The sequence below is a fragment of the Saccostrea cucullata genome, unplaced genomic scaffold (assembly GCF_032062105.1).
Source record: "Saccostrea cucullata isolate Sc308-1 unplaced genomic scaffold, CSIRO_AGI_Scuc_v1 ctg2646, whole genome shotgun sequence".
NCBI classification, from domain to species: Eukaryota; Metazoa; Mollusca; class Bivalvia; order Ostreida; family Ostreidae; genus Saccostrea; species Saccostrea cuccullata.
In genome coordinates, this window is record NW_026918462.1 from 48862 (window position 1) to 69709 (window position 20848).

Consider the following 20848-nt stretch of genomic DNA (forward strand, 5'->3'; position numbering starts at 1 on the left):
AAATGAATAATATTTGAAAGGTATACGTAAATAAAGTCCTTTAAAACATGTGAATTAAGTTTTTTAATGACAATATCAGACTTCGTGACAATATTTTTTTTAATAAACAGTCTCGTTATTAAAAAATTGTGCATCGTTTGTTATGTTTACCATGTTTCTAAAGATGGTCATCTTCCCAATCATCCTGGTCAACAGGTGTTGGATGGAAACTTTGACATTTGTAGCCACGTGGAAATTGGTATGATTGTATTAATCGACGTTCCCTATCAATAATATTATGACTAAGAGAAACTACTTAGGTCGGAAGCCGGTGGTCCGAGCGCTTTGGCTGTCCAACTGCCAAACATTTTCTAATGACAATGAATTATATTGTATCGATATTTTTTCTAGGTATTTGACTGACAATGAAATAGCTTGGATTGACGAAAATACTTTCCGTGCATTGCCAAACTTAGAGATATTGTAAGTTTACAAAAATATGTTCTTTTCTTCAAAACAAATGGTTAAAATGCAATCGAAGTATTCCAGAATGACTATATTTGCTCAGTTCCTGAAAAAATTTTCCCCAAATGTCCCGGCATGAAACCCAAAATGTGTGATTTCATTCTTCTAATTATTCTTCTAGAATATTTTTTAAATAAATGAAAAATCTATGCTAGTGATTTTTTTACCCATTTTTAATAGACCTATTACTTTTCCCTTGGTATTGATAACAAAAAAATTCTCAGGTATTACGGCTGCATTTCATTTCGAGAATTTTTCGTAATCATCAACTTTTCATTTCCGGAGCAAAACCTTGATTTGAGTACACAAGTGTTTTTGACATAAGTTTTGTGCTGTCACTGACATTTAATCTAGTGCACATTTAATGTGTTGTAAAAGTTGTATGCTCATTGAAGTCTTTGATACACCAAAACTTAGTGTGATATATATGTGTATATGTATAAATATACTTTTTATCAATAAATAAATATAGTTATATAAAAACTTTTTATCAATATTTTGCGACAAAAACTTTTAAAATTCCATTTCGCTTACTTGGAAAACATTGAATTTCCGGACAGGCAAACTCCGGAAATGTAAATTATGTCGGAAATGAAGAAATAAAATGTCGGAAATGAAATAAAACGTTGGAAATGCTATGCAGATTTCCAGAAATGAAATGCAGCGAAAGTTCTTCTCTTATTGTACTCCGATTTTCGGGTTCTTCAAATCAGACATTGACTTATTGAAAATGCTCACAAAAATGTCTCTGAATTCTCAAGGTTTAGTGTTTATACATGTTTATACATGTATCCACTATTACTTCATCTTTAAAGTTAATAATATTATGAAAAAGAAATTAGCTTCATTTTGCGACTTTTCGAATTATATTATAAATTAAAGACTTATCCTTTCTTGGCTGAGTATCAGAGTACTTTAACGACGTTTCTGCATCACTTTATAAATTTCTGGGTTGCACATTTCGTAGCATTTTCCACGTGTAACGTTGAATATTCGAAATGTAATGGAAAGCTTAGAGAATTTAAAAGCACAATTAACCCTTTCGCTGCCAACGTAAATTTTTAAATTGCCAAAAAACGTAACGTCACACGTAAATGACGTTACAATAGTTGTGACTTATCAAAAAAAAAAATTCGGGTTTACGTTGTTTCAATGACGTAAATCGCACCTGCGTTATGTATAATTTTAACAAGGCGAGGAAGAGCTTGTTTCAGCGCATGATCTTAGACCATTTTTTTTTTAAAGAAAGAGACATTTGTGCAATGTAAGAGAATTGAACATAACGTCATCTCCAACACGTACACAGGTGCACGGTCGATTCTTTATTTTTTTTTTTTTTATTAAAATACGCATTGATTGATAATTTGGTAAATTTACTGTGAAGTATATGAAAGAAAATGGATGTATTATAGCCATTAAAATTATTTGGGAAGATGAATTGGTAATTTTTTCGTTTTCGTTTACTTAAAAACCAGTCATATTAGTCTGAAACTCTACACTGATAAGAAGATCGTGTAATAATTAGAGGTTAACGCCTTTATCAAGAAATTAAAAACCTAAACCAAATCGCGTGTATTTTATTGCTATACCTTGCTGTTTAGAGAATTTAAATACTGTTAGGATATTTTTGACCTCCTGACACCCAATACATTTATGCCATTAGATACTATAGTACATGAAATAAAAAATTCAATGTGTCAAAGACATTTCTCATTACTTATTTTTTTTTAATAATTGTTTTCTAGGACATGTACAAACTTTGAAAACTGATAGTCTGAAATAGAATAATCCTTACTTTGTATGCCTCTATTGTTTTCCCAAGTAAATTGTGAATGATTAACCTCAACCCTTATAAGTACTTTTACTTTATTTTCAATCTGTATAGAGTACATATTAAACGTAAAGAAATGAATATACATGTATTCGCTTTTCGCTAGAATTGCCAATATTGAAGCATTATGCAACAATTACATAGTTATAGGAAGTGGATTGACATTCTAGATTTAACGTGTGCACTGGGCGATAGTATTTCGTTTAACTTTAAAAATAAATAATGAGAAAGTGCATTTTTTTTTTATTTTTCAAACATTTTACGCCCTCACCGGCCTCAAACCGCGGTCTGCCCATATATACAGTTTACAATATTTACAGAAATCGGTGGCGAGTTCAGATTTTTTAAAAATGGGATACGAGTTAGAAACAACCAGCTCAAACGTGAAAAAACATATTTTCAAACTTGGAAAACATATATTGTGTACCGGGTATAAACATGTATATGAATGAAGGGGAAGGGGGGTGGTTAAGTTTTATTTTTTTCAAATACACGACTCTCTCCTCATACTTTTTAAGTTGGCTCTGCATTTCCTTAGGTTGGTTTTTCGTTTCTTTTGCATATAGATATATAATTACTCAAATGGAACATTTCAAAACGAGAGACCCCCCCCCCCCCCCAAAAAAAAAAAAAAAAAAAACTCGCCTCATGAATGGTACATAGTTTTTAAAACTTAACATCTCAGGTTAGCTGCAGTCCGTCAGCTTTGTATATGATTCAATGCATCTTTTGATACAAGATTAAACAAAAACTGCATTTTTGATGGATGGTCTACTCAAGCATAGATCAACCATAAATTATAAGAATCACCCTACATGAGATCACTTAAGTTAAAGATTCATATACTATCATATCACCTTATTTTTTGGTAATTAATCCTTCCTGTTGATTTATTATCAACTTGCAATACTCGAGCAGGCCCATTTATATTTTTTAGTTTCACCAGTCCACTTGCGATCTTATGTTAGGAAAGAAAAAATATACAGTGACCCGTTTCTTCGCTCAACCCTCTTCCGAGTGTCCGATTATCGGGCGTTATCAAAATCTTAAATAAATGTACCGAATTCCAAGATAGCAAGATCTAAGGGTACAAAACACAAACAAAAATTTGATGCATGGATTGATTGATTTAAAATGACATAAATAATGAATCCCTAAAATATAAAGAAATCGTAGGTTTTCTTTGGTGATAAGATATGATACTTTGTCTTTATAAGTCTTATAAAATTTCCATAATAGACCTGGTTAACATTATACTTGTTACCGATTTACATTAATCTATAAGAAATGTTGCCGATTTCTGAAAAAAAAAAATGTTTGTTTGTGTTATTTATCCTTTTAATACTGTAGACGTCCTTTTTTCCACGGGGTCATAATTCCGCAGAATCTCAATTTCTGTTTAGAAACGCAGGTAGAAATTTATTACGCGGATTTTCTATATTGTCATTATATGCCTTACATTTATATCAAGTAGGCTTGGACAAATCTCCGCGGAAAATCTGTGACCGCGTACGTAGCGTTAATTAATACCACGCGGAAAAAAGTACTTATACAGTATTTTAAACATTTTGTATAAATTCACCCTTGTAAAATTTAAAAAGAGACTTCACAAAATTTCACACCTTTTGGAATTTTGTACCTTAAAAAATATCCATCGTAACATAAGTATAAAGGATTGGTGGTTTTATAAAACTAGCAGCTTCAATGTAGCTCCCTCCCTTTTTTTTGGGGGGGGGTCTCCAAAAAATATTAGATAAAAATTGGTAACTGTTATTTAATAAATTGAGATTTGACACCCCCTTAATTAAAGAAACATAACAACAACACCCCCCCCCCTCTTTTTGCTATACTAATTCAACTGAGAAAATCAACACTTGAGAATAACTGAAAAAGTCTATCAATAAGTTTAAAGCATTATTTAAGGAATCACTGTCTAGTTTTGAGAGTATGCCATGGCATCAACAATGGTGGGAAACATGGGATAATCTGCTAAAATTATTACAAAATGTAATTTTGAACCCAACATTAATGTAGCGTGGGAGAAATTTTCTGACAAGTCGGAGTTTTCAACTAGTGGTCAACTCTTGTTTTGCATGAAATTTCAAAGTATTAGCATTCAGCTAATGGTCAACTTGCCGTTTTATGCAAATCAGTTGATCGCTTTTCAGAAAAGCATTCAACTTCAAGTGGTCAACTGTTTTTGCATTATCAGTTGACGACTAGTTGACGGTTAACTACACATTTTCGTATGGGTTTTAGTTAATTTTTGGCAGTTTCCCAAGCATTCGATATAGGAAGGTAGTAATCCAAACACACGAAAAATGGCGACGTTTGATGCCGTTGCGGCGCACCTTAGATCTAGAGCAGTTCAGTTTGATTAAGATGTTGTTATGACACCTGAAGAGACTTTAAATGGATACAGAAGAAAATATAATATCACTAGATCTTAGGTATAAAATTTAATGAAATGGAATTTTATTATAGCTAACTCTTTTAAGCCGGGCTTATTGCTAAAAGAGCAATTGCCGGCTTATGTCATCCTGTTCAAGGCAGGAAGTCAACCCAATAGTCGCCATTTTAAAGTTACGTGCAAAAATATAGTTCTTACTTTCAACCGCTTTTGAGATAATACAAAAGCAAATAAAGCAACAAAAATAAAACGAAGTTTTATCTATATAAATAAACATTAGTAGTAATGACTTTGAAAACTTCAGTCCTAAGTCATAAAACATAGTTCAATAGCGTAAGGATTTTTGATAATCACTGTTATCGTAGTTCTCAATCGGCAATCCTCGGCCGACTCCGCTACGCTCCTTTCAACCTCGGATGTGATAGGTGGAGGAATACGCAATGTTCAGATCGCTACATTTCTCCGCCGGAAACGGCCTTGTCACTTATTTCAAATTTCGCTCTGCCTAAAGTTCTTAGAAAAGGTTCCTTTATTAATGTAATTCCTTGTGTTAATTACAACCAAATGTTAGTATTCTTTGAAAGCAAGAACATGGTGTTGGGCGTGCATCAAAGTAACTCGGATTTCAAAAGTATAATATTTCAATGAAATTCAAGTAAGATCACATGACTGAATCAGCAAGATGGAAGATCACCGTTGACGTCCGAGGTTATGTGCGAGGTACGAGTCATCCGAGGAACTCCGATTGCGTAGTTCTCGACACATACGAGGTAAAGCAGGAAAGGGAACCAGACAGGTCTGTTTGTTTACATTCAGCTGTGGTACCAGAAAAATTCTGATTCTGACAAAATCGGACCGTGGTATTAGGATTGGAAAACTCACTGTCAGTGTCTTATCATTTATATTGATAGTTTTAAAATAATGTTTTCATCAGAATATAAACATGATTCATGTAAGAAATTCATTCTCCTCTGTAAATGAGCCCGGCTCTCTGTACTTCTGAGTACTTTGATTTGTTCGAGTCCCCGGGTAGTAAGAGCACACGAGCAAATGCTATTGTAATGGCAAAAGACGCTGTCACTTTCAGTCGTTGATACTTGTAAGATTGTTTACAAGTTGAAAGATGGTGAGAAAATTGTCCGTTACTTATTAATTAATCTTCACAGGACCGCATGTCGCATTTGTGTGCGCAGGTTTGGTTTCTGAACTGATCATGGAGATTCAAGTATGTGCATCAATGAAATTCCTAAATGTATAGTGGACTTATCCGACTTAAGTTTTAGCAAGGATGAAACATGACACTGCTTTAGACAATTTTACGTTAACATCAGTCCGCTTTAAGACAACACAATGCATATAATTAAATCTCATAATTTGTTTATTTGCATGTATTTTTACATCCATTTGAAATTTGCTATGTATAATATTAAATATCTACTAAAGAGTAGTAAAAATTTCGATACTTATTTTTCATTTCTTATTTTTTAAACTAGACAACTTGTCCACGATTTTACCGGACAACCCTCGTATATGGTCTTGTCTCTACATGAGCAAAACATTCTTGTAATTTGTGCATTAAATCAGTTCTCAATTGACATATTAAGAAAACTGATTTTTACGACATTCTTTTAAATCATTCCAATATTCTATACAGTGTATGTAATATTTTTTATTATATTTTTTACCATAGGGACATGGAGAACAATAAAATTACTGTATTAGACAAAAGATTTTTCAAAGGTCTTCCGAAAATAAAAAGATTGTAAGTAGACATTCTAATATTTATATTTTAATTATAATCATTTGAAATATATATGAATTTATAGTTAAATGCTTCTGAAATCGAAGATGCAGGACAATGGAATTAATTTTGGTCTCTTTCTCTGTCTTTCTGTTCATCTTTTCGAGAAAAAAAATAACTTGTCCCTATTTTGTCAGTAGAACTGACATCTTCAAGCTGTCTCTATATAGAGATAAGATCTTTTTGGTACCAATATGACCTTTCACCCCTAAAGAGTTTAACTTCCTTTTGCAAACTAACGAAACTTTAATCCTAGAACGTTGGACCGGTTTGTACTTAGTATAGAGCTTTTGATTTTTAAAACCTTTTTGACATTTAAAAACCTTTAATTTTGGTCATAACTTGTCGACAATTAGTACTATAGTTTGCATATTTCACTGATGTATTTAATGTGACAAGGATTTATTTTCGGTTTCAATATTTTAGACGGTGATTTTTGAGGACGACATTTTTTTCAAAACTTCGCTTACATTCCAAATGAATTGGTTTATATTTCACATTTATATCTTGTTAGAAATGTTTTCTATTACCAATTTATTTTTAACCATTGAACTAAGTTTTAGATTTTTACCTGCAGTAAGTCTTGGACGTGAGTTTTCAAAAGGGACACACGGTGTTTCAATAAGATTTTCATGCAATACATTCATACTAAAACACGTAATGGTGACATTCAATGTTTTTATTATTTCTTCAAATCATTGAAGTTATTTTGCATAACAAATCCATTATAGAGCAGTAGAAGACAACCCTCTGCACTGTGATTGCATCTTAGCAGAATTTGTCATGTTTGCCAAATCAAGAAACTTAACATTGAAGTTTGGCATAGAACCGAAATGTTCAACTCCGAGTAATCTGACAGGAGTATTGTTACGGGATCTGTCCTCAGAGGTCATGGATTGTGACGTCACTACAGCAACAACACTAATAAAGAAAACGACAAGTAAAAACTTAGAAAACGCACTGATTTGTCTGCGTGTCCTAACACAACATATCCTTTAATAGACACATAGACAACATATCCTATAGTAGACACATAGACAACATATCCTATAATAGACACATAGACAATGTATCATATAAAAGTCACATAGACAAAATATCCTATAATAGACACATAGACAACGTATCATATAATAGTCACATAGACAACATATCCTATAATTGACACATAGACAACATATCCTATAACAGACGCATGGACAACATATCTTATAAAACCCGCCTCTTTTGGAATGAACTGAAGTTGAAAGGTTGGGTAGGTTTACAACATAATGTAAGATTGATGTTGCAAATTAAGGAAATGAAAGACAGGATAAAAAAAGGATAAATTAAACGTGTATTTAAACCTACTTTACCTCTGTATATTTGTAAATATTATACTTTCTTGTAAATTGGATGAATCCGATTCGTCGAGAAACAATTCTCAAAAAATCACAATTAACAGCTGAATAATGAAGCCTCGCCCTGCGAGTCAGCAGTCAACCTTGCTTGACGATGGGTGATATTCTAAAACAATGTTGACTACGCAGAATTCTTGCACGAAAGGTTCACTTTAATATTCATTTATATGTATAAAACGTTTAATGCTAATAAGAAAAAACAAGATGTGTTTGTAAAACACTGATGCCCCCGTATGGCAACATAGCAAAGATTAAGCTTTTATTAAATGCAAGTTTAATTAATTGGTACCAAAAGTAGGGTATTCTCACTGGAAAACAATTGTGAAATTTGAAAGTAAGCTAATGTTAAAGGTTTTTAATAAGTACAAAAATCTCCAAGGTCAAGGTCAAAAGGTCAATGTAATTAGTATCAAATGAAAGGTCTTGCCACATAAAATACTTATGTAGAGCATGAAAGCCCTAGCCCGAACCGTTCAGACGTTATGGTTAACGTTCAATTTCTTAAAAAGTAGGTCAAATTCCAAGGTCAAGGTCAAAGGGTCAAAGTTATTGTTATCAAATGAAAGGTCTTGTCACAAGGATCAAATATGTAAAGTATGAAAGGAACTAGCCCTTAGTCTTTAAAAGTTATGGTCAAGTTCGCTTTTTTAAAGTAGGTCAATCTCAAAGGTCAAGGTCAAAGGGTTAAGGATCTTCATATCCAATGAAGGATCTTTTCACAAGGATTACATAAATGAAGTATAAAAGCCCTATCTCTTACTGTTCAAAAGTTATTTCCAAGGTTAAAGTTTTTCACAAGTACAAAAATCTACAAGGTCAAGGTCAAAGGGTCAAAGTTGTTTGTATCCAGTGAAAGGTCTTTTAACAAACATTACATATGTGAAGTATAAAAGTCCTGGTATTTACTGTTCAAAAGATATAGCCAAAGTAAAATTTTAAAATTTTTCTTAAAAAGTAGGTCAAACTCCAAGGTCAAGGTCAAAGGGTCAAAGTTATTGTTATCAAATGAAAAGTCTTGTCATAAGAATCAAATATGTAAAGTTTGAAAGCACTAGCCCTAACTCTTTTAAAGTTATTGTAAAGGTTTGCTTTTTTAAAGTAGGTCAAGGTCAAAGGGTCAAGAATCTTCATATCCAATAAAGGGTCTTCTCACAAGGATTACATATATGAAGTATGAAAGCCCTATCCCTTACCGTTCAAAAGTTATGGCCAAGGTTAAAGTTTTTTCACAAGTATTAAAATCTACAAGGTCAAGGTCAAAAGGTCAAAGTTGTTGGTATCCAGTGAAAGGTCTTTTAACAAACATTACATATGTGAAGGATAAATGTTCTAGTGTTTACTGTTCAAAAGATATGGCCAAAAAAAAATTTTAAAATTTTCATGTAAAAGTGGGTCAAACTCCAAGGTCAAGGTCAAAAGGTCAAATTTGGTGGCACCCAAAGAAAGGTCTTGTCACAAGAAATACACATTTGAAATATGAAATTCATAGCTCCACTAAATCAAAAGTTATGGGTATGGTTAATGTTTTTGCGGACAAACAGACAAACAGAGAGACAGAGAGACAGACAGACGGACAGACAGACAGACAGACACGACAAAAACTATATACCCCCCGAAACTTCGTTTACGGGGGCATAAAAACAAAAGTAAGTTTTTATCATGCTTTGTAACCTCCTGTGCTGTACGAAAATACACGTAGAATCGTATATCCTACACTAAACACGGTAATATGCAGATTTTGCCCCATAAAAATAAGCAACTTTACAGTGTTTTGCATCATTGATCAATACTATAGCCTGATTGGTTAAATGCTGCAAGAAAATAATGAAATAATTATCAACGTCCTGTGTACCAGGTAAGACTGAAAATAGAAAACGTTATTACAAAAGAAACCAAGAAAGCTATTTCAAGGAGAGAGAGAGAGAGAGAGAGAGAGAGAGAGAGAGAGAGAGAGAGAGAGAGAGAGAGAAATTTATTGAATCACATTAAACGTTTAATGGAAACGGTCGGTTTCGTTTTCACAAAGTGTGATAGATCAAAAATAAATTAAAAAAGAATATCGAACTGGAAAAAATTCACTTTGTATCTTAATTCAAATTTTCTAATTAATCGTCTTTAAAAGTAATACGCAAGTACACTGTTTCCTCATGATTTTTTGCGTTAAGAGAAAATGATTCACCTTAAGGATTTGGTTACCTTTTAGGTAAGATATTTATTTGTACAATACTCACTTTTCAAAGCTATATTGATTTGTAAGAAATGATTTGATTTCATGATATAACAAAAATAATAACCTCTTTAATATCTCAAATCAAATACAAGGTTAATGTTCAGCAAATTATGTGTAATATCTTACGATGTTCTGATTAACAAATTAAGTGATAAATGAGAACATTAAGATGTGAGATTCTATTTCATAATTACATTCAATTTAATTTTGCTTGTTTATAGGTACATTTGTATTTCAAAACCGAGTTAGTTATAAAGATTGAAAATTAACTGTTCCTTAACATTCTTTTATCTACAGAATTATTTTTAAAAACTATTTAAGGTAAATGCTTGCAGAGTCTCACTGGAGATTACGTTGAAAAAATATGTCATCCTTAATTCACTTGCTTGATCAACACATTTTTTTTTTCATTTTTTCTCCCTGATTTCGATTTGTTTTGAAAGCATGTTTCATTTTTTTTTAATTCGTAATTTTTGATGTTCAATGTATTATTTTATTTCCCCTTTTTTCTTACAGAGTCCAAAGAATACATTTATTCATTCATTCAATACTAGTATTAATAATATGAAATATTTCTTTATTGAAGAAAAGTTCAAAGAAAGTTTACAATTTTCAAATATTTTATTGTAAGTCATGTTATTTTTAACAATTTTGAGACACTTATTAATTGAATTTTCTTAATGACTCGTATAATTTGTATATTTTAAATAGTAATCAGTATGCAAATTTCGGTGTAAATGTGTTTTTGAAACCATAAATTATTTTTTTTGAATAAAAATGATTCAAGTCTCGACTATAAGTAATAATAAATGAATGTTTAAGGACGGGAAAATAAAAAAAGATAAATCTATTTGTTTCTAAAACAAATTCTATATAAGATTGAACATTTCTGAAAAAAAATTATGTGCATCAAGAAACTCATTCATTTAAACTCACACTGACACAAACCATTAGAAGAGTGGGGTAGCGAAGAGGTTTGTGTTTTCAATATTAATCACTGTTATATTCAGACATGAATATTTCCTTGATCATGTTTATAGAGGTAATGTCAACATAATTAATACCTGATAGTGAAATACTAAAAAAAATATATAACAAAAATATAATGTCACAATAGACAAAACAAATAACAGTATCAGGACAAAATTCCCTAGTACTATGAATCTACACCCAAGATACAGATGATTCATTTGAAACAATACAGTATTTAATTTTTTTATTTAACAAAACAATCAATGCCTGTCTTTTCGGACAACATTGATTATGCTAGCCCCCTTGGATTGACATAGTTGTCCTTTGACCGAACTTCAGGTAATATCTAATCCAATGGATGTTTATACAAACAATGTTGCCTCCAACCCCAGTCAATATGCGTATATTTCCACGAGCTATGGAGAGAGTCCAAATCTTTTTCGTGTTAATAACTTGAACACTTAGGTGGAAATAAAATTATGTTTAATTAGTTCAATGAAAAAGAGGAACTAACAAAATTTGGTCATAAAAACATTATATTGACAGCAAAGTTTTACTTCTTATAAACTCAGACAGTGAGAATTATGTCAAAGAACAGGAACAGTTCCTTACATCATAAAGGTTTTTGCTTCTCTTCCACTGACGTATCATCTCGTATAGAACCCTGAATCCATTTGGAAATACAGGTACAAACTACAGATAATAAAATTGCTTTAGATTTGATGAAATCCAGTCATTTAAACCTGTGGTGTTAATACATCTACAACTGTAAAAAGTTAATTCCCGCTGTTTTTTTTTTTAAACAAAAGTTTTCATGAGAGTTATGCAAATCTCTGACACATCCCATTTGAAAGATTAAACATCTTGTTCTTAACAAAAAAAAAATGAAATTCTCTTGTTCAAATATATTATTTCAAAGGTGTACCTCTGAGAATAATTGGATCAGTGAGATTTATCCTACATCAGCCGTGAAATGATATTAATGAGCTCTACTCAATTAGTTATTGGATACAAAGTTTTATCCTAGACAACGCATGAAGAGAAAGGGATTCTTCGCATTTCAATCAATGCGTTTTTAAACCGTTTTCTTCATGCATTCTATCAACGTTAAGCACAATTTTCCTGTCATCAGATTTTAACATTATTTTATTTTCAGTCAATGTACATCTATATTCATTTTCGTTTCGTTTCAGACCAGGTGTGAAAAGATGTGTTTAAGTACTTTATACTGGATAAGTGATACAAAATATTCTCCAAGACAAGGTGTGAAAAAATATAGATTATGATCTTATAACCAGTGTGTTTTCATTTCTTTTCTATTTCTGTCAAGATCTTATGTGATTATCGGGGTTTTAGATTGTAAAGATAATTTTCTCTCAATGTTTACATTTTTTAAAATATTTATCAATTTACTATTGTTTAATTAATTTATTTCAAACGGGTGAGTGTAGTTTATATTTTGTATAATTTTTTCATTTAATGTACGTTTTTAAATTTTTTTTGATATACACCCAGTACTAATATAAAGGAAAATTGGTGTACTGTTTCACCCTGGTATGGGCCGTGGTGTTGGTTGGGATAGGGAGGGTTTACGTGTGTGGGTGTGTGTGTGTGTGTGTGTGTGTGTGTGTGTTCTTGTGTAGGTGATATATCTTCGTTCGCCTGTCTGTCTAGCTGTGTGTCTATCCATAACATTTTTTCCATGTTTTCCTGGAGACTACTTATTGCAGATGTACACTTTTTATTTATCAGGCATGCCATTTCGTAGAAGTCATTTTGTAAAAAATCTCATGTCAACGTCCTGTATATCTGTGCTTCTGCACGAATTAATCTTTCGTGTCCGATTTATTGGCAGCCGTTTATCGCATATGCTTGAAATTTAATCACAGTAAATTTTGAGCATGCTATATAGTGGAATTCCCTTTTTTGAACGAACCCAATGGCAATCTTCTGGATATAAATACGTCTTTACGTATCAAACTTCCGGCGCAGTTTTCTCAGCAACTGTTAAAGGCAGATACGTAAAAATTGGGTCACTCCTTGTTTAAGCATGTAACATACATGTATCATGGGATCAATTGTTTGTGAATCCAAAGTCCACATTTTGTTATAGAGTACAATTGTACGTCTGTCCTTACCTTTTAGTATACCCACTTGACTGGAAATACTTACACCAGAGGCGGGGGTATAATTTTTGTATTATTTTTCTGATTTTTTTTTAACACGTATGCACATTCAACTAGGTTGTAAAGAAATCTGCCTCAAACAGTTTTATTACATTTTAGACATCATTCATCATAAATACTTGGGCACACATAAAGTGAAAAAAAAATGCAAAAATAGTTTTTTTAATTCAAATAAATCAAGGAAAAAACATAGTTAAATCAACCCTAATGAAGTATTATTCAACGGAGCTTATGTCACTTTTTTATAAAATCAATGTTTTGATACCAAGGAGAACACTAAACAAGATTTCAATTTCACAGTCTAACTTTCATTACATGTACACACATTCAATCGAAAATTAAAAGCATTTCCTAAACGTTCAGTTGCGTTTCAACCATCATTTGTTTTAAAAATTTGAATGCCTTTGAAACTTAATCTTGTATATAAAAATTAGAACTTTAAATTAAATAGAATCGAATTAAAACTTTTCTTACAAAATCCTTATCAAAGTTACAAAAGCCTGAAGAATCGAAAGGACCCTGGTATATATTCATTTGTTCAATTAAATTGATATCTTTTTAGAAAAATTCAGATTGATTTCTATTTTTGTGTCAATAGTTTCATCTATTTACATTTGCTTGTTTTGCTAATATGAACCATTTGAAAAAAAAGATTTTAATGTCCTTTTTTCTTTATACACACCCAGTCGGGTAAAATTGCAACGTATGTTCAACATATGTTAAACATACGTTTAACATATGTTCCGAAACATATGTTCGCCATATAAAACGAGCAACATGTTTCTTAACATATGTTGATTATATGTTTAACATATGTTGATTATATGTTTAACATATGTTATTTATATGTTTTGTATGATCATATGATGAACATACTTTTATGTTCATATGTTGAGCATATGTTAATTTTATTTCTTTCCTTACATTTTCCTATTGATAATTGGTATTTCCTTGGATTGCAATGTGAACCAAATATTAAACTTGGCCCTAAATGCCTTAAGCAAACAATAAGAAATTAAAAGAACAAAATTGAAAGCATTAATCCGGCATTTATTTTTCAAATTTTTACACAATTCTGGCTTCGTTTCCCTGACAGTGACTGCATTGCTTCTGAAATGATGAAGAAAATAATCAAATAATCAAGAAGTCCCAATGTCATGATAATTACATGTATAATCAATTAAAACATGTTACCACAAAAAGTAATTACCTTGAGCACTTAAGGAATTTCATCAGCCCCTTCGATAATTGTCAATTTATTTGAAAACTTCTCATGTTAAGACACGGGTGGACCTACAATGTAAACATTCTGCTGATGAGCTCTTGGAAATACAAAAAAAGCACTGCAAGTAATTAAGGTATATGTAATGTGATTTGAAACTATAACAGAAGAAACTGTGAAAAAAAAAACGATGAGAACGATTACGACAGACAAGGTACAGACTTCAATCCAAAAAGCTCATTCTGGCTCAGGTGAGCTTTTAAGCAAAAGCAATAACTTTTTCAAAATTTTAACAATTTTTTTTTACTTGAAGTACATTTGCTTAAAATTAACATAAAATAAATTTTGTGTAATGTATGTTAGACTTTAAAGCAGGCCACAGATTTCTCTCTAGGCCGGGGGATGGGGGTGGGGGGTCTACGAATGGTATACCCAGTCCAAAAAATGAAACCCAGAAATTAATGGAATAACCGAACTTAGTGTAGTGCGATTTTAATTTATAATTTATCTAAAATGTAAGGTAACTCTCAACTTTATTGGCAGGCAAATTGAGCTGTTGAACATTTCCTGACGTTAGAGATGTTTTATTGTAAAAATTGTCAAACTAAAAACATATGTTAAACGTATGTTTGAAATAATCATGTATTGAACATACGTTAAACATATGTTAAACATATGGTTACCACAAACATATGTTCAACATATGTTTTGAGTCGGCTATATGTTCAACATATGTTTTAAACTTATGTTCAACATATGTTTTAAACATATGTTAAACATACTGTGGAAAATTCATATGTTAAATGTATGTTTAACTTATGTTCAACATATGGTTCTCAAAACATATGGTTAACATACGTTGCAATTTTACCTGTGTATACATGCGTAGAATTGATTGATTCTGTTATTAAACGTTTATTCAAATTGAGGCGCCGCCAGTGGCCGGTGAAGAGCTTTACAGCTGTAAATTTTGTTCTTTTTTTTTAGCACTTAGGGATAATGAGCAATGAGGGATCTTTTTCTTGCAAACATCTACTGCGACATGGTACCTAGATTTATACGTTCTCATCCAAAGGACCTGTCTCCTCGTCCCACAGTGAGATTCGAACCCACGACGTAAGGATCAACTCCTGACTTTACGACTCTAGAGAAGACTATTTAACCATTGCCCTACGCGGGTGGATGCGCTGAATGATAATGATTATATACACAGAGAATCTTACGCTAAAATGACGTTACAATGAGGTGACAGGGGTGCTCATGAACAAATTACTATATAGAGCAATAGAAAAGATAAATATTGAGTTTATACGCTTCTGAATATGTTAAAAGTTTGAAGAGGAATTTGCATTTGAATTATTAGTGAGTATATATAAACTTTGCTAACACTGGTTAGCTTTTTTCATGAAGCACTAGCCCGGTTCTTGAAATATGCCTTCGTGACAAGTCGGTGTAATTTACGCATCAATGACTCACACAAAACATAAAGATTTTCCTTTAATATTCAATTCAATTTCGGCCATCGATTTTATAAAAAATGAATTTGTTTGTTACTTTTGTACAATTTTTGTTAAAATAATTTTTTTTTATACATAAAAGCATGAAATATTAACTTGATTGTTAGCTCTGTCCATTCACCGTTTTCACTGGAAGTGAGGAATTGGTTATTGGTGAGATTATTACTATTAAGGCTGACTGCTTCATGATCACAAGGAATTATTATTTTTTTCTACATTATCAAGTGACCGAATAAAAATTATTAATATTCCCCGCTTTCGCAAAAGAGAGGAGACATTAAATCTCATCCGTCTGTCAGTCAGTCAGTCTTTCTTTACGTCAGTCACATTAACTTTAACCTTGCCCATTACTTTTGATTTCGTGGTTCTATGACTTTCATATTTCACATGTGTATTCCTTGTGACAAGACTTATCTTTGGTCACCATATTTGACCTTTTTACCTTGAGCTTGTAACATAATCAAGTGTTACGCAAAAATTCCAAACTTTAACTTTGGATATAACCTTTGAACGGTAGGTACTAGGACTTACTTATCATTTATATTCTTTGTGGAAAGACATTTCATTGTATACCAACAACTTTGACATTTTGACCTTGACGTGGGAGATTTACATACTTATGAAAAAAAACCTTACCCTTGGTTATAACTATGATAGGTACTAGGACTTTCATTCTTAACATATGTTATCATTTTGGCAAAACCTTCATTGAATACAAACGACTTTGACCTATAACCTTGAAGAATTAATGTCCGTATGAAAAGAAAACCATTGACCATAACTTTTGAACAGTAAAGCCTAGGGTTTTCATTTATCATTATTATATGTAATCCTTGTGGCAAGACTTTTTATTGGATGCTAACAACTTTGACCTTGACCTTGACAATACCTTTTGAATGGTAAGGCTAGGGCTTTCATACCTTACATTTGCAATCCTTGTTGCACGACCTTTCATCGGATACCAACAACTTTGAGACTTTATTATTTGAAACTTAAAAAGAAACTTTAATTACAATGACCATAACTTTTGATTTTAAGAACTTTGACCCTTTGACATTGAGCTTGAAATTTGACCTTTTTTTAACTTTAACCTGGCCAAAACTTTTGAACAATTAGTCGAGAACTTAGTCCTAGGACTTTCATACTTCAAATATGTGATACTAGTAACAAGACGTTTCTTAAGAAACCAACAACTTTGACCTTTGACCTTGGAGCTTGACCTATCTTTCAAAAACTTATGCCTGACAATATTTTTGAACAGTTGGTGCTTAGTCTTTCATACCGCCCGATTGTATTTCTTGTAAGAAGACCCTACTTTGGATACCAATATATTCAATTTGCATTTAAGAAAAGTTTAATCTTCAATATGTTGCCATGCGGTGACATCAGTGTTTCACAAACATATCTTGTTCCTTATAACTTTTGATTCAGAAGAGAGAGTTTTCATATTTTTTGACATTTGCAATACCTGTGACAAGATATTTACGAGCATGCTATGAATTCTGGCTCCTTGACCTTCATTATTGACCTTATTTTTCAAAGAAATCAACTTCATTGAAAATTTCTAAATGACATATGCTAGGGCGTTCATATTTGAGAAAATATGCCATAAAAATGGTATCTCGTCCGCAAAGACAAAAAAACCAGGGGACCAAAATTATTTGAATTTGCTTGTTCGTTTTGTTCTTTAAACCTAATGCATTGTATTTAACATCAATTGTGATATAGATCCCTAAAATTTACTATTAGTTGTTTACGAAAACAATTTAAATAAATCTTTAAATTGGAAAAAATAAAAACGTCAAGCCTTTACAACCAATTAATTACTAAAGAATTTGATCCTTGACCACCCTTAAATGTTCGACCAGAAACTAGAGATGTAGAGAGAACCAAGTATAGGGCCAAGTTCCAGCGATGAGGAGGCTCAATAAGGGGACATAGTGTGAAGATTAACTCTCTCAGATAAGACCAAGCGCGTTATGACAGCTGACAATTAAAGCGATTCAGATGCGAAAATGAAAATATGACTGCATTAAGAAAAAAATCAGATACAGATTTTAAAGTATTCCAAATCAGAAGAATCCAGAAATCAACAATTCAACCATATGGACTATACAACAATTAAACTTGAGTTTGGTGAGATTTTATTATGGTTTCATCTTAAATTTTTCAGCCAACAGTTGTTTTCGGGCGGTGAAACTAACCCCCCCCCCCCCGTTTTGTCAACTAGATTTTTCGGGGCTTATTTTTATTTTAGATGAATTTTTACCACTGACAGTGTTTTCACTGTTACTTCAGGGGCCCGTTTCATCAAAGGTCGTACACCCAGTCGTAGCGCTACGCCGGCATGAAGTCGGGACAAGCACGTATGGAAATGTTCAATTTGTTCAGAAAGTTTGACATCGTAGATTTATGTGTACTCAGAGAAATGAAAGAGGTTGTAGCTTATGCAGTAGATACCAGAAAGGAGATGAATATCATTATACCTTAGAATGTAGTTTTTAAAGCAACTGAGGAAAGTTTATTTGAACCCAAAATTTAGTTCTAATCCAAATATTATCAAGTTTTGTGAAGTCATGTACCAAAATAATGTTGATTCTTTGAAAAAAAAATATGTACATTTATTTAATTATTAATATTGTCTGCTTTCCTTCGTTATCACCTTCTGATAGACTCACTGTATTTTATGTACATGTGTATATATGTTTTTGTACCTCATGTACCATTTACAAGGTTTTGAGTGAATAATTTAAATAAATTTGAAGAAATCTTATTCTGTCTCAAACTTAATTATTAGTATTTATCAGTAGAATCACTATTTATCGAATCATGAAATTGATTATCACAGGCGAATTCATTAACTTGTATCAATTTCGGGATAAGGAGCAGGCTGTAATTAAAATTCCAAAATAAATAGTTTAAATTAATTCTGAAATACTTTTACGGTCCTTTTCTTCCTTTTAATTCATAAAACATTTATTATTGAAATATTGTAAATAGAAATCGATTTCTTATAAGATAAATACACGTCTCCTATATGACCCTATAAATTCATGCATGTTTCAATTAGTTTCAATTGCAAATATTCCTGCGACTAAACATATCGGTTTACGACTAGACTTACGCCACTTGGTAAAAGCAAATTACGCCCGACTTAATTTTGGCGTAAGCCCCGGAAGTACACCTTAGTGAAGGCTTAAAATTACGACATTTGATGAAACGGGCCCCAGATCAATAAAAAAAAAATAAACAAAATCTTAACAAAACATTTCAGAGTTGTTCACTTAACTTTTCAACGTAACTGTCTTAAAGGCTAGAAATTTTTTAATGCATTTAATTCTTAATAAAGTTATATATCATTATATAAATCAAAGGCACTGTAGTTAGTTTTGTTAACCTATTTGTGTAGGACATGCATTAAAACCTATAAAAACAGCAAGTCTACTTTTCCAACGTACACAAAAGATGTTTCAAAAAATTATTTCAAAATACACTAAAGGCATTTAATGTAATATTTAAGTTCACACCTGATAGACATTTTACATTTTTAAATAATTGATACTCGTCTGAAATATATTTTTAAAGATCGGCTATAGTAAACATTATCTCTAAACCAAAGCTTATACTATGGTTTTAAATGAAAAATATTCATCCAAAGAAACATATTCTTCCAAAGATGATAGCCCCGTGGGAATCCAGGTTAGAATAGGTCCTCAGTACGCCCTTGCTTGTCGTAAAAGGCGACTTAGTGGGGCGGTCCTTCGGATGAGACAGTTTAAACCGAGGCCCCGTGTCACAGCAGGTGTGGCACGATAAAGATCCCTCCCTGCTCAAAGGCCGTAAGTGCCGAGCATAGGCCTAAATTTGCAGCCCTTCACCGGCAATGGTGACGTCTCCATATCAGTGAAATATTCTGATTTGGACGTGCCTGAATTTTTTATCTTAAAATTCAGTCTTGAGGCAACAATGGAAATTTGTCTTGGTCATGCATTGAACCGCGTCGACATGTCTGCTAAAAATGTGCGTCTTAAGGACAAAATTCTAGTCATGAAGATAACGAAAATTTCAAATCGAATAAAAATCAAACAAACACAATACCGTTTTAAACTTGATCATTTCCTCAAGTAACTGTTAGCTGCATAAATATAAATATATGAATTTTTCCTATCATCAAAAATAGATTTGACTTAATGAATACAATACAAAAACCTTCTAACGTACGTTTTTATCTGAAACCTAATATCCAATGTATCTGTCGTTATATGTCGGTAGTAAATAATAATCAACTTTGTATATTATGTATGACACACACACACACACACATGTACAGTAGGGGGACAAAAGTGTTGAGAAAAAAATGGCGTCACTAAAATAAATTATAGATCCGCACTGATAAAAAGTCGTGTATTTTTGTTCAGAGTTGGAATTTCGGATATCCCCCTGAGATATAAATAGGTCAGTACAAATGACGTATAGCATGACGTATATTTCGTCATCCGCTATAGTTTTGTTGACGACCTAACTCAGTAACAAAATGGAGACGAAACGTCAGGAAATCTCACAACCCCTGAAACAAGTAATTGTGGAACTTTACTTAAACGGATAAAAAATGTCAGCAATTGCAAGAAGTGTCAATAGGTATCTGGCTTCAGTGTACCGTATTGTACGTAATTATCAAGACACAGGATCAGTGGAGAATTTGCCCAGATCGGGTCGGCCTCGTTCTATGAACGATCGGGACTATCGGAGGCTCCAGAGGATTGTTAATAGAGATC

General features: G+C 32.2%; 1 protein-coding gene across 1 annotated transcript; it reads left to right on the forward strand.

Moving 5' to 3' along the window:
- Nucleotides 1-253: 253 nt before the first annotated feature.
- LOC134266436 (leucine-rich repeat transmembrane protein FLRT1-like) lies at nt 254-7545 on the forward strand. The gene is made up of 3 exons (XM_062748679.1): nt 254-462; nt 6436-6507; nt 7278-7545. Exons 1-3 carry the CDS (start codon nt 278-280, stop codon nt 7543-7545), a joined length of 525 nt encoding a protein of 174 aa, XP_062604663.1. The 5' UTR covers nt 254-277.
- Nucleotides 7546-20848: the final 13303 nt, after the last annotated feature.

What these genes read in the sequence shown, in the direction of transcription:
- LOC134266436 (XM_062748679.1), top strand. Translation starts at nt 278, where the DNA reads ATGACTAAGAGAAACTACTTAGGTCGGAAGCCGGTGGTCCGAGCGCTT. An exon ending in TTGCCAAACTTAGAGATATT is followed by an intron (nt 463 to 6,435) that starts GTAAGTTTACAA and finishes TTTTTACCATAG; the next exon opens with GGACATGGAGAACAATAAAA. An exon ending in CTTCCGAAAATAAAAAGATT is followed by an intron (nt 6,508 to 7,277) that starts GTAAGTAGACAT and finishes AATCCATTATAG; the next exon opens with AGCAGTAGAAGACAACCCTC.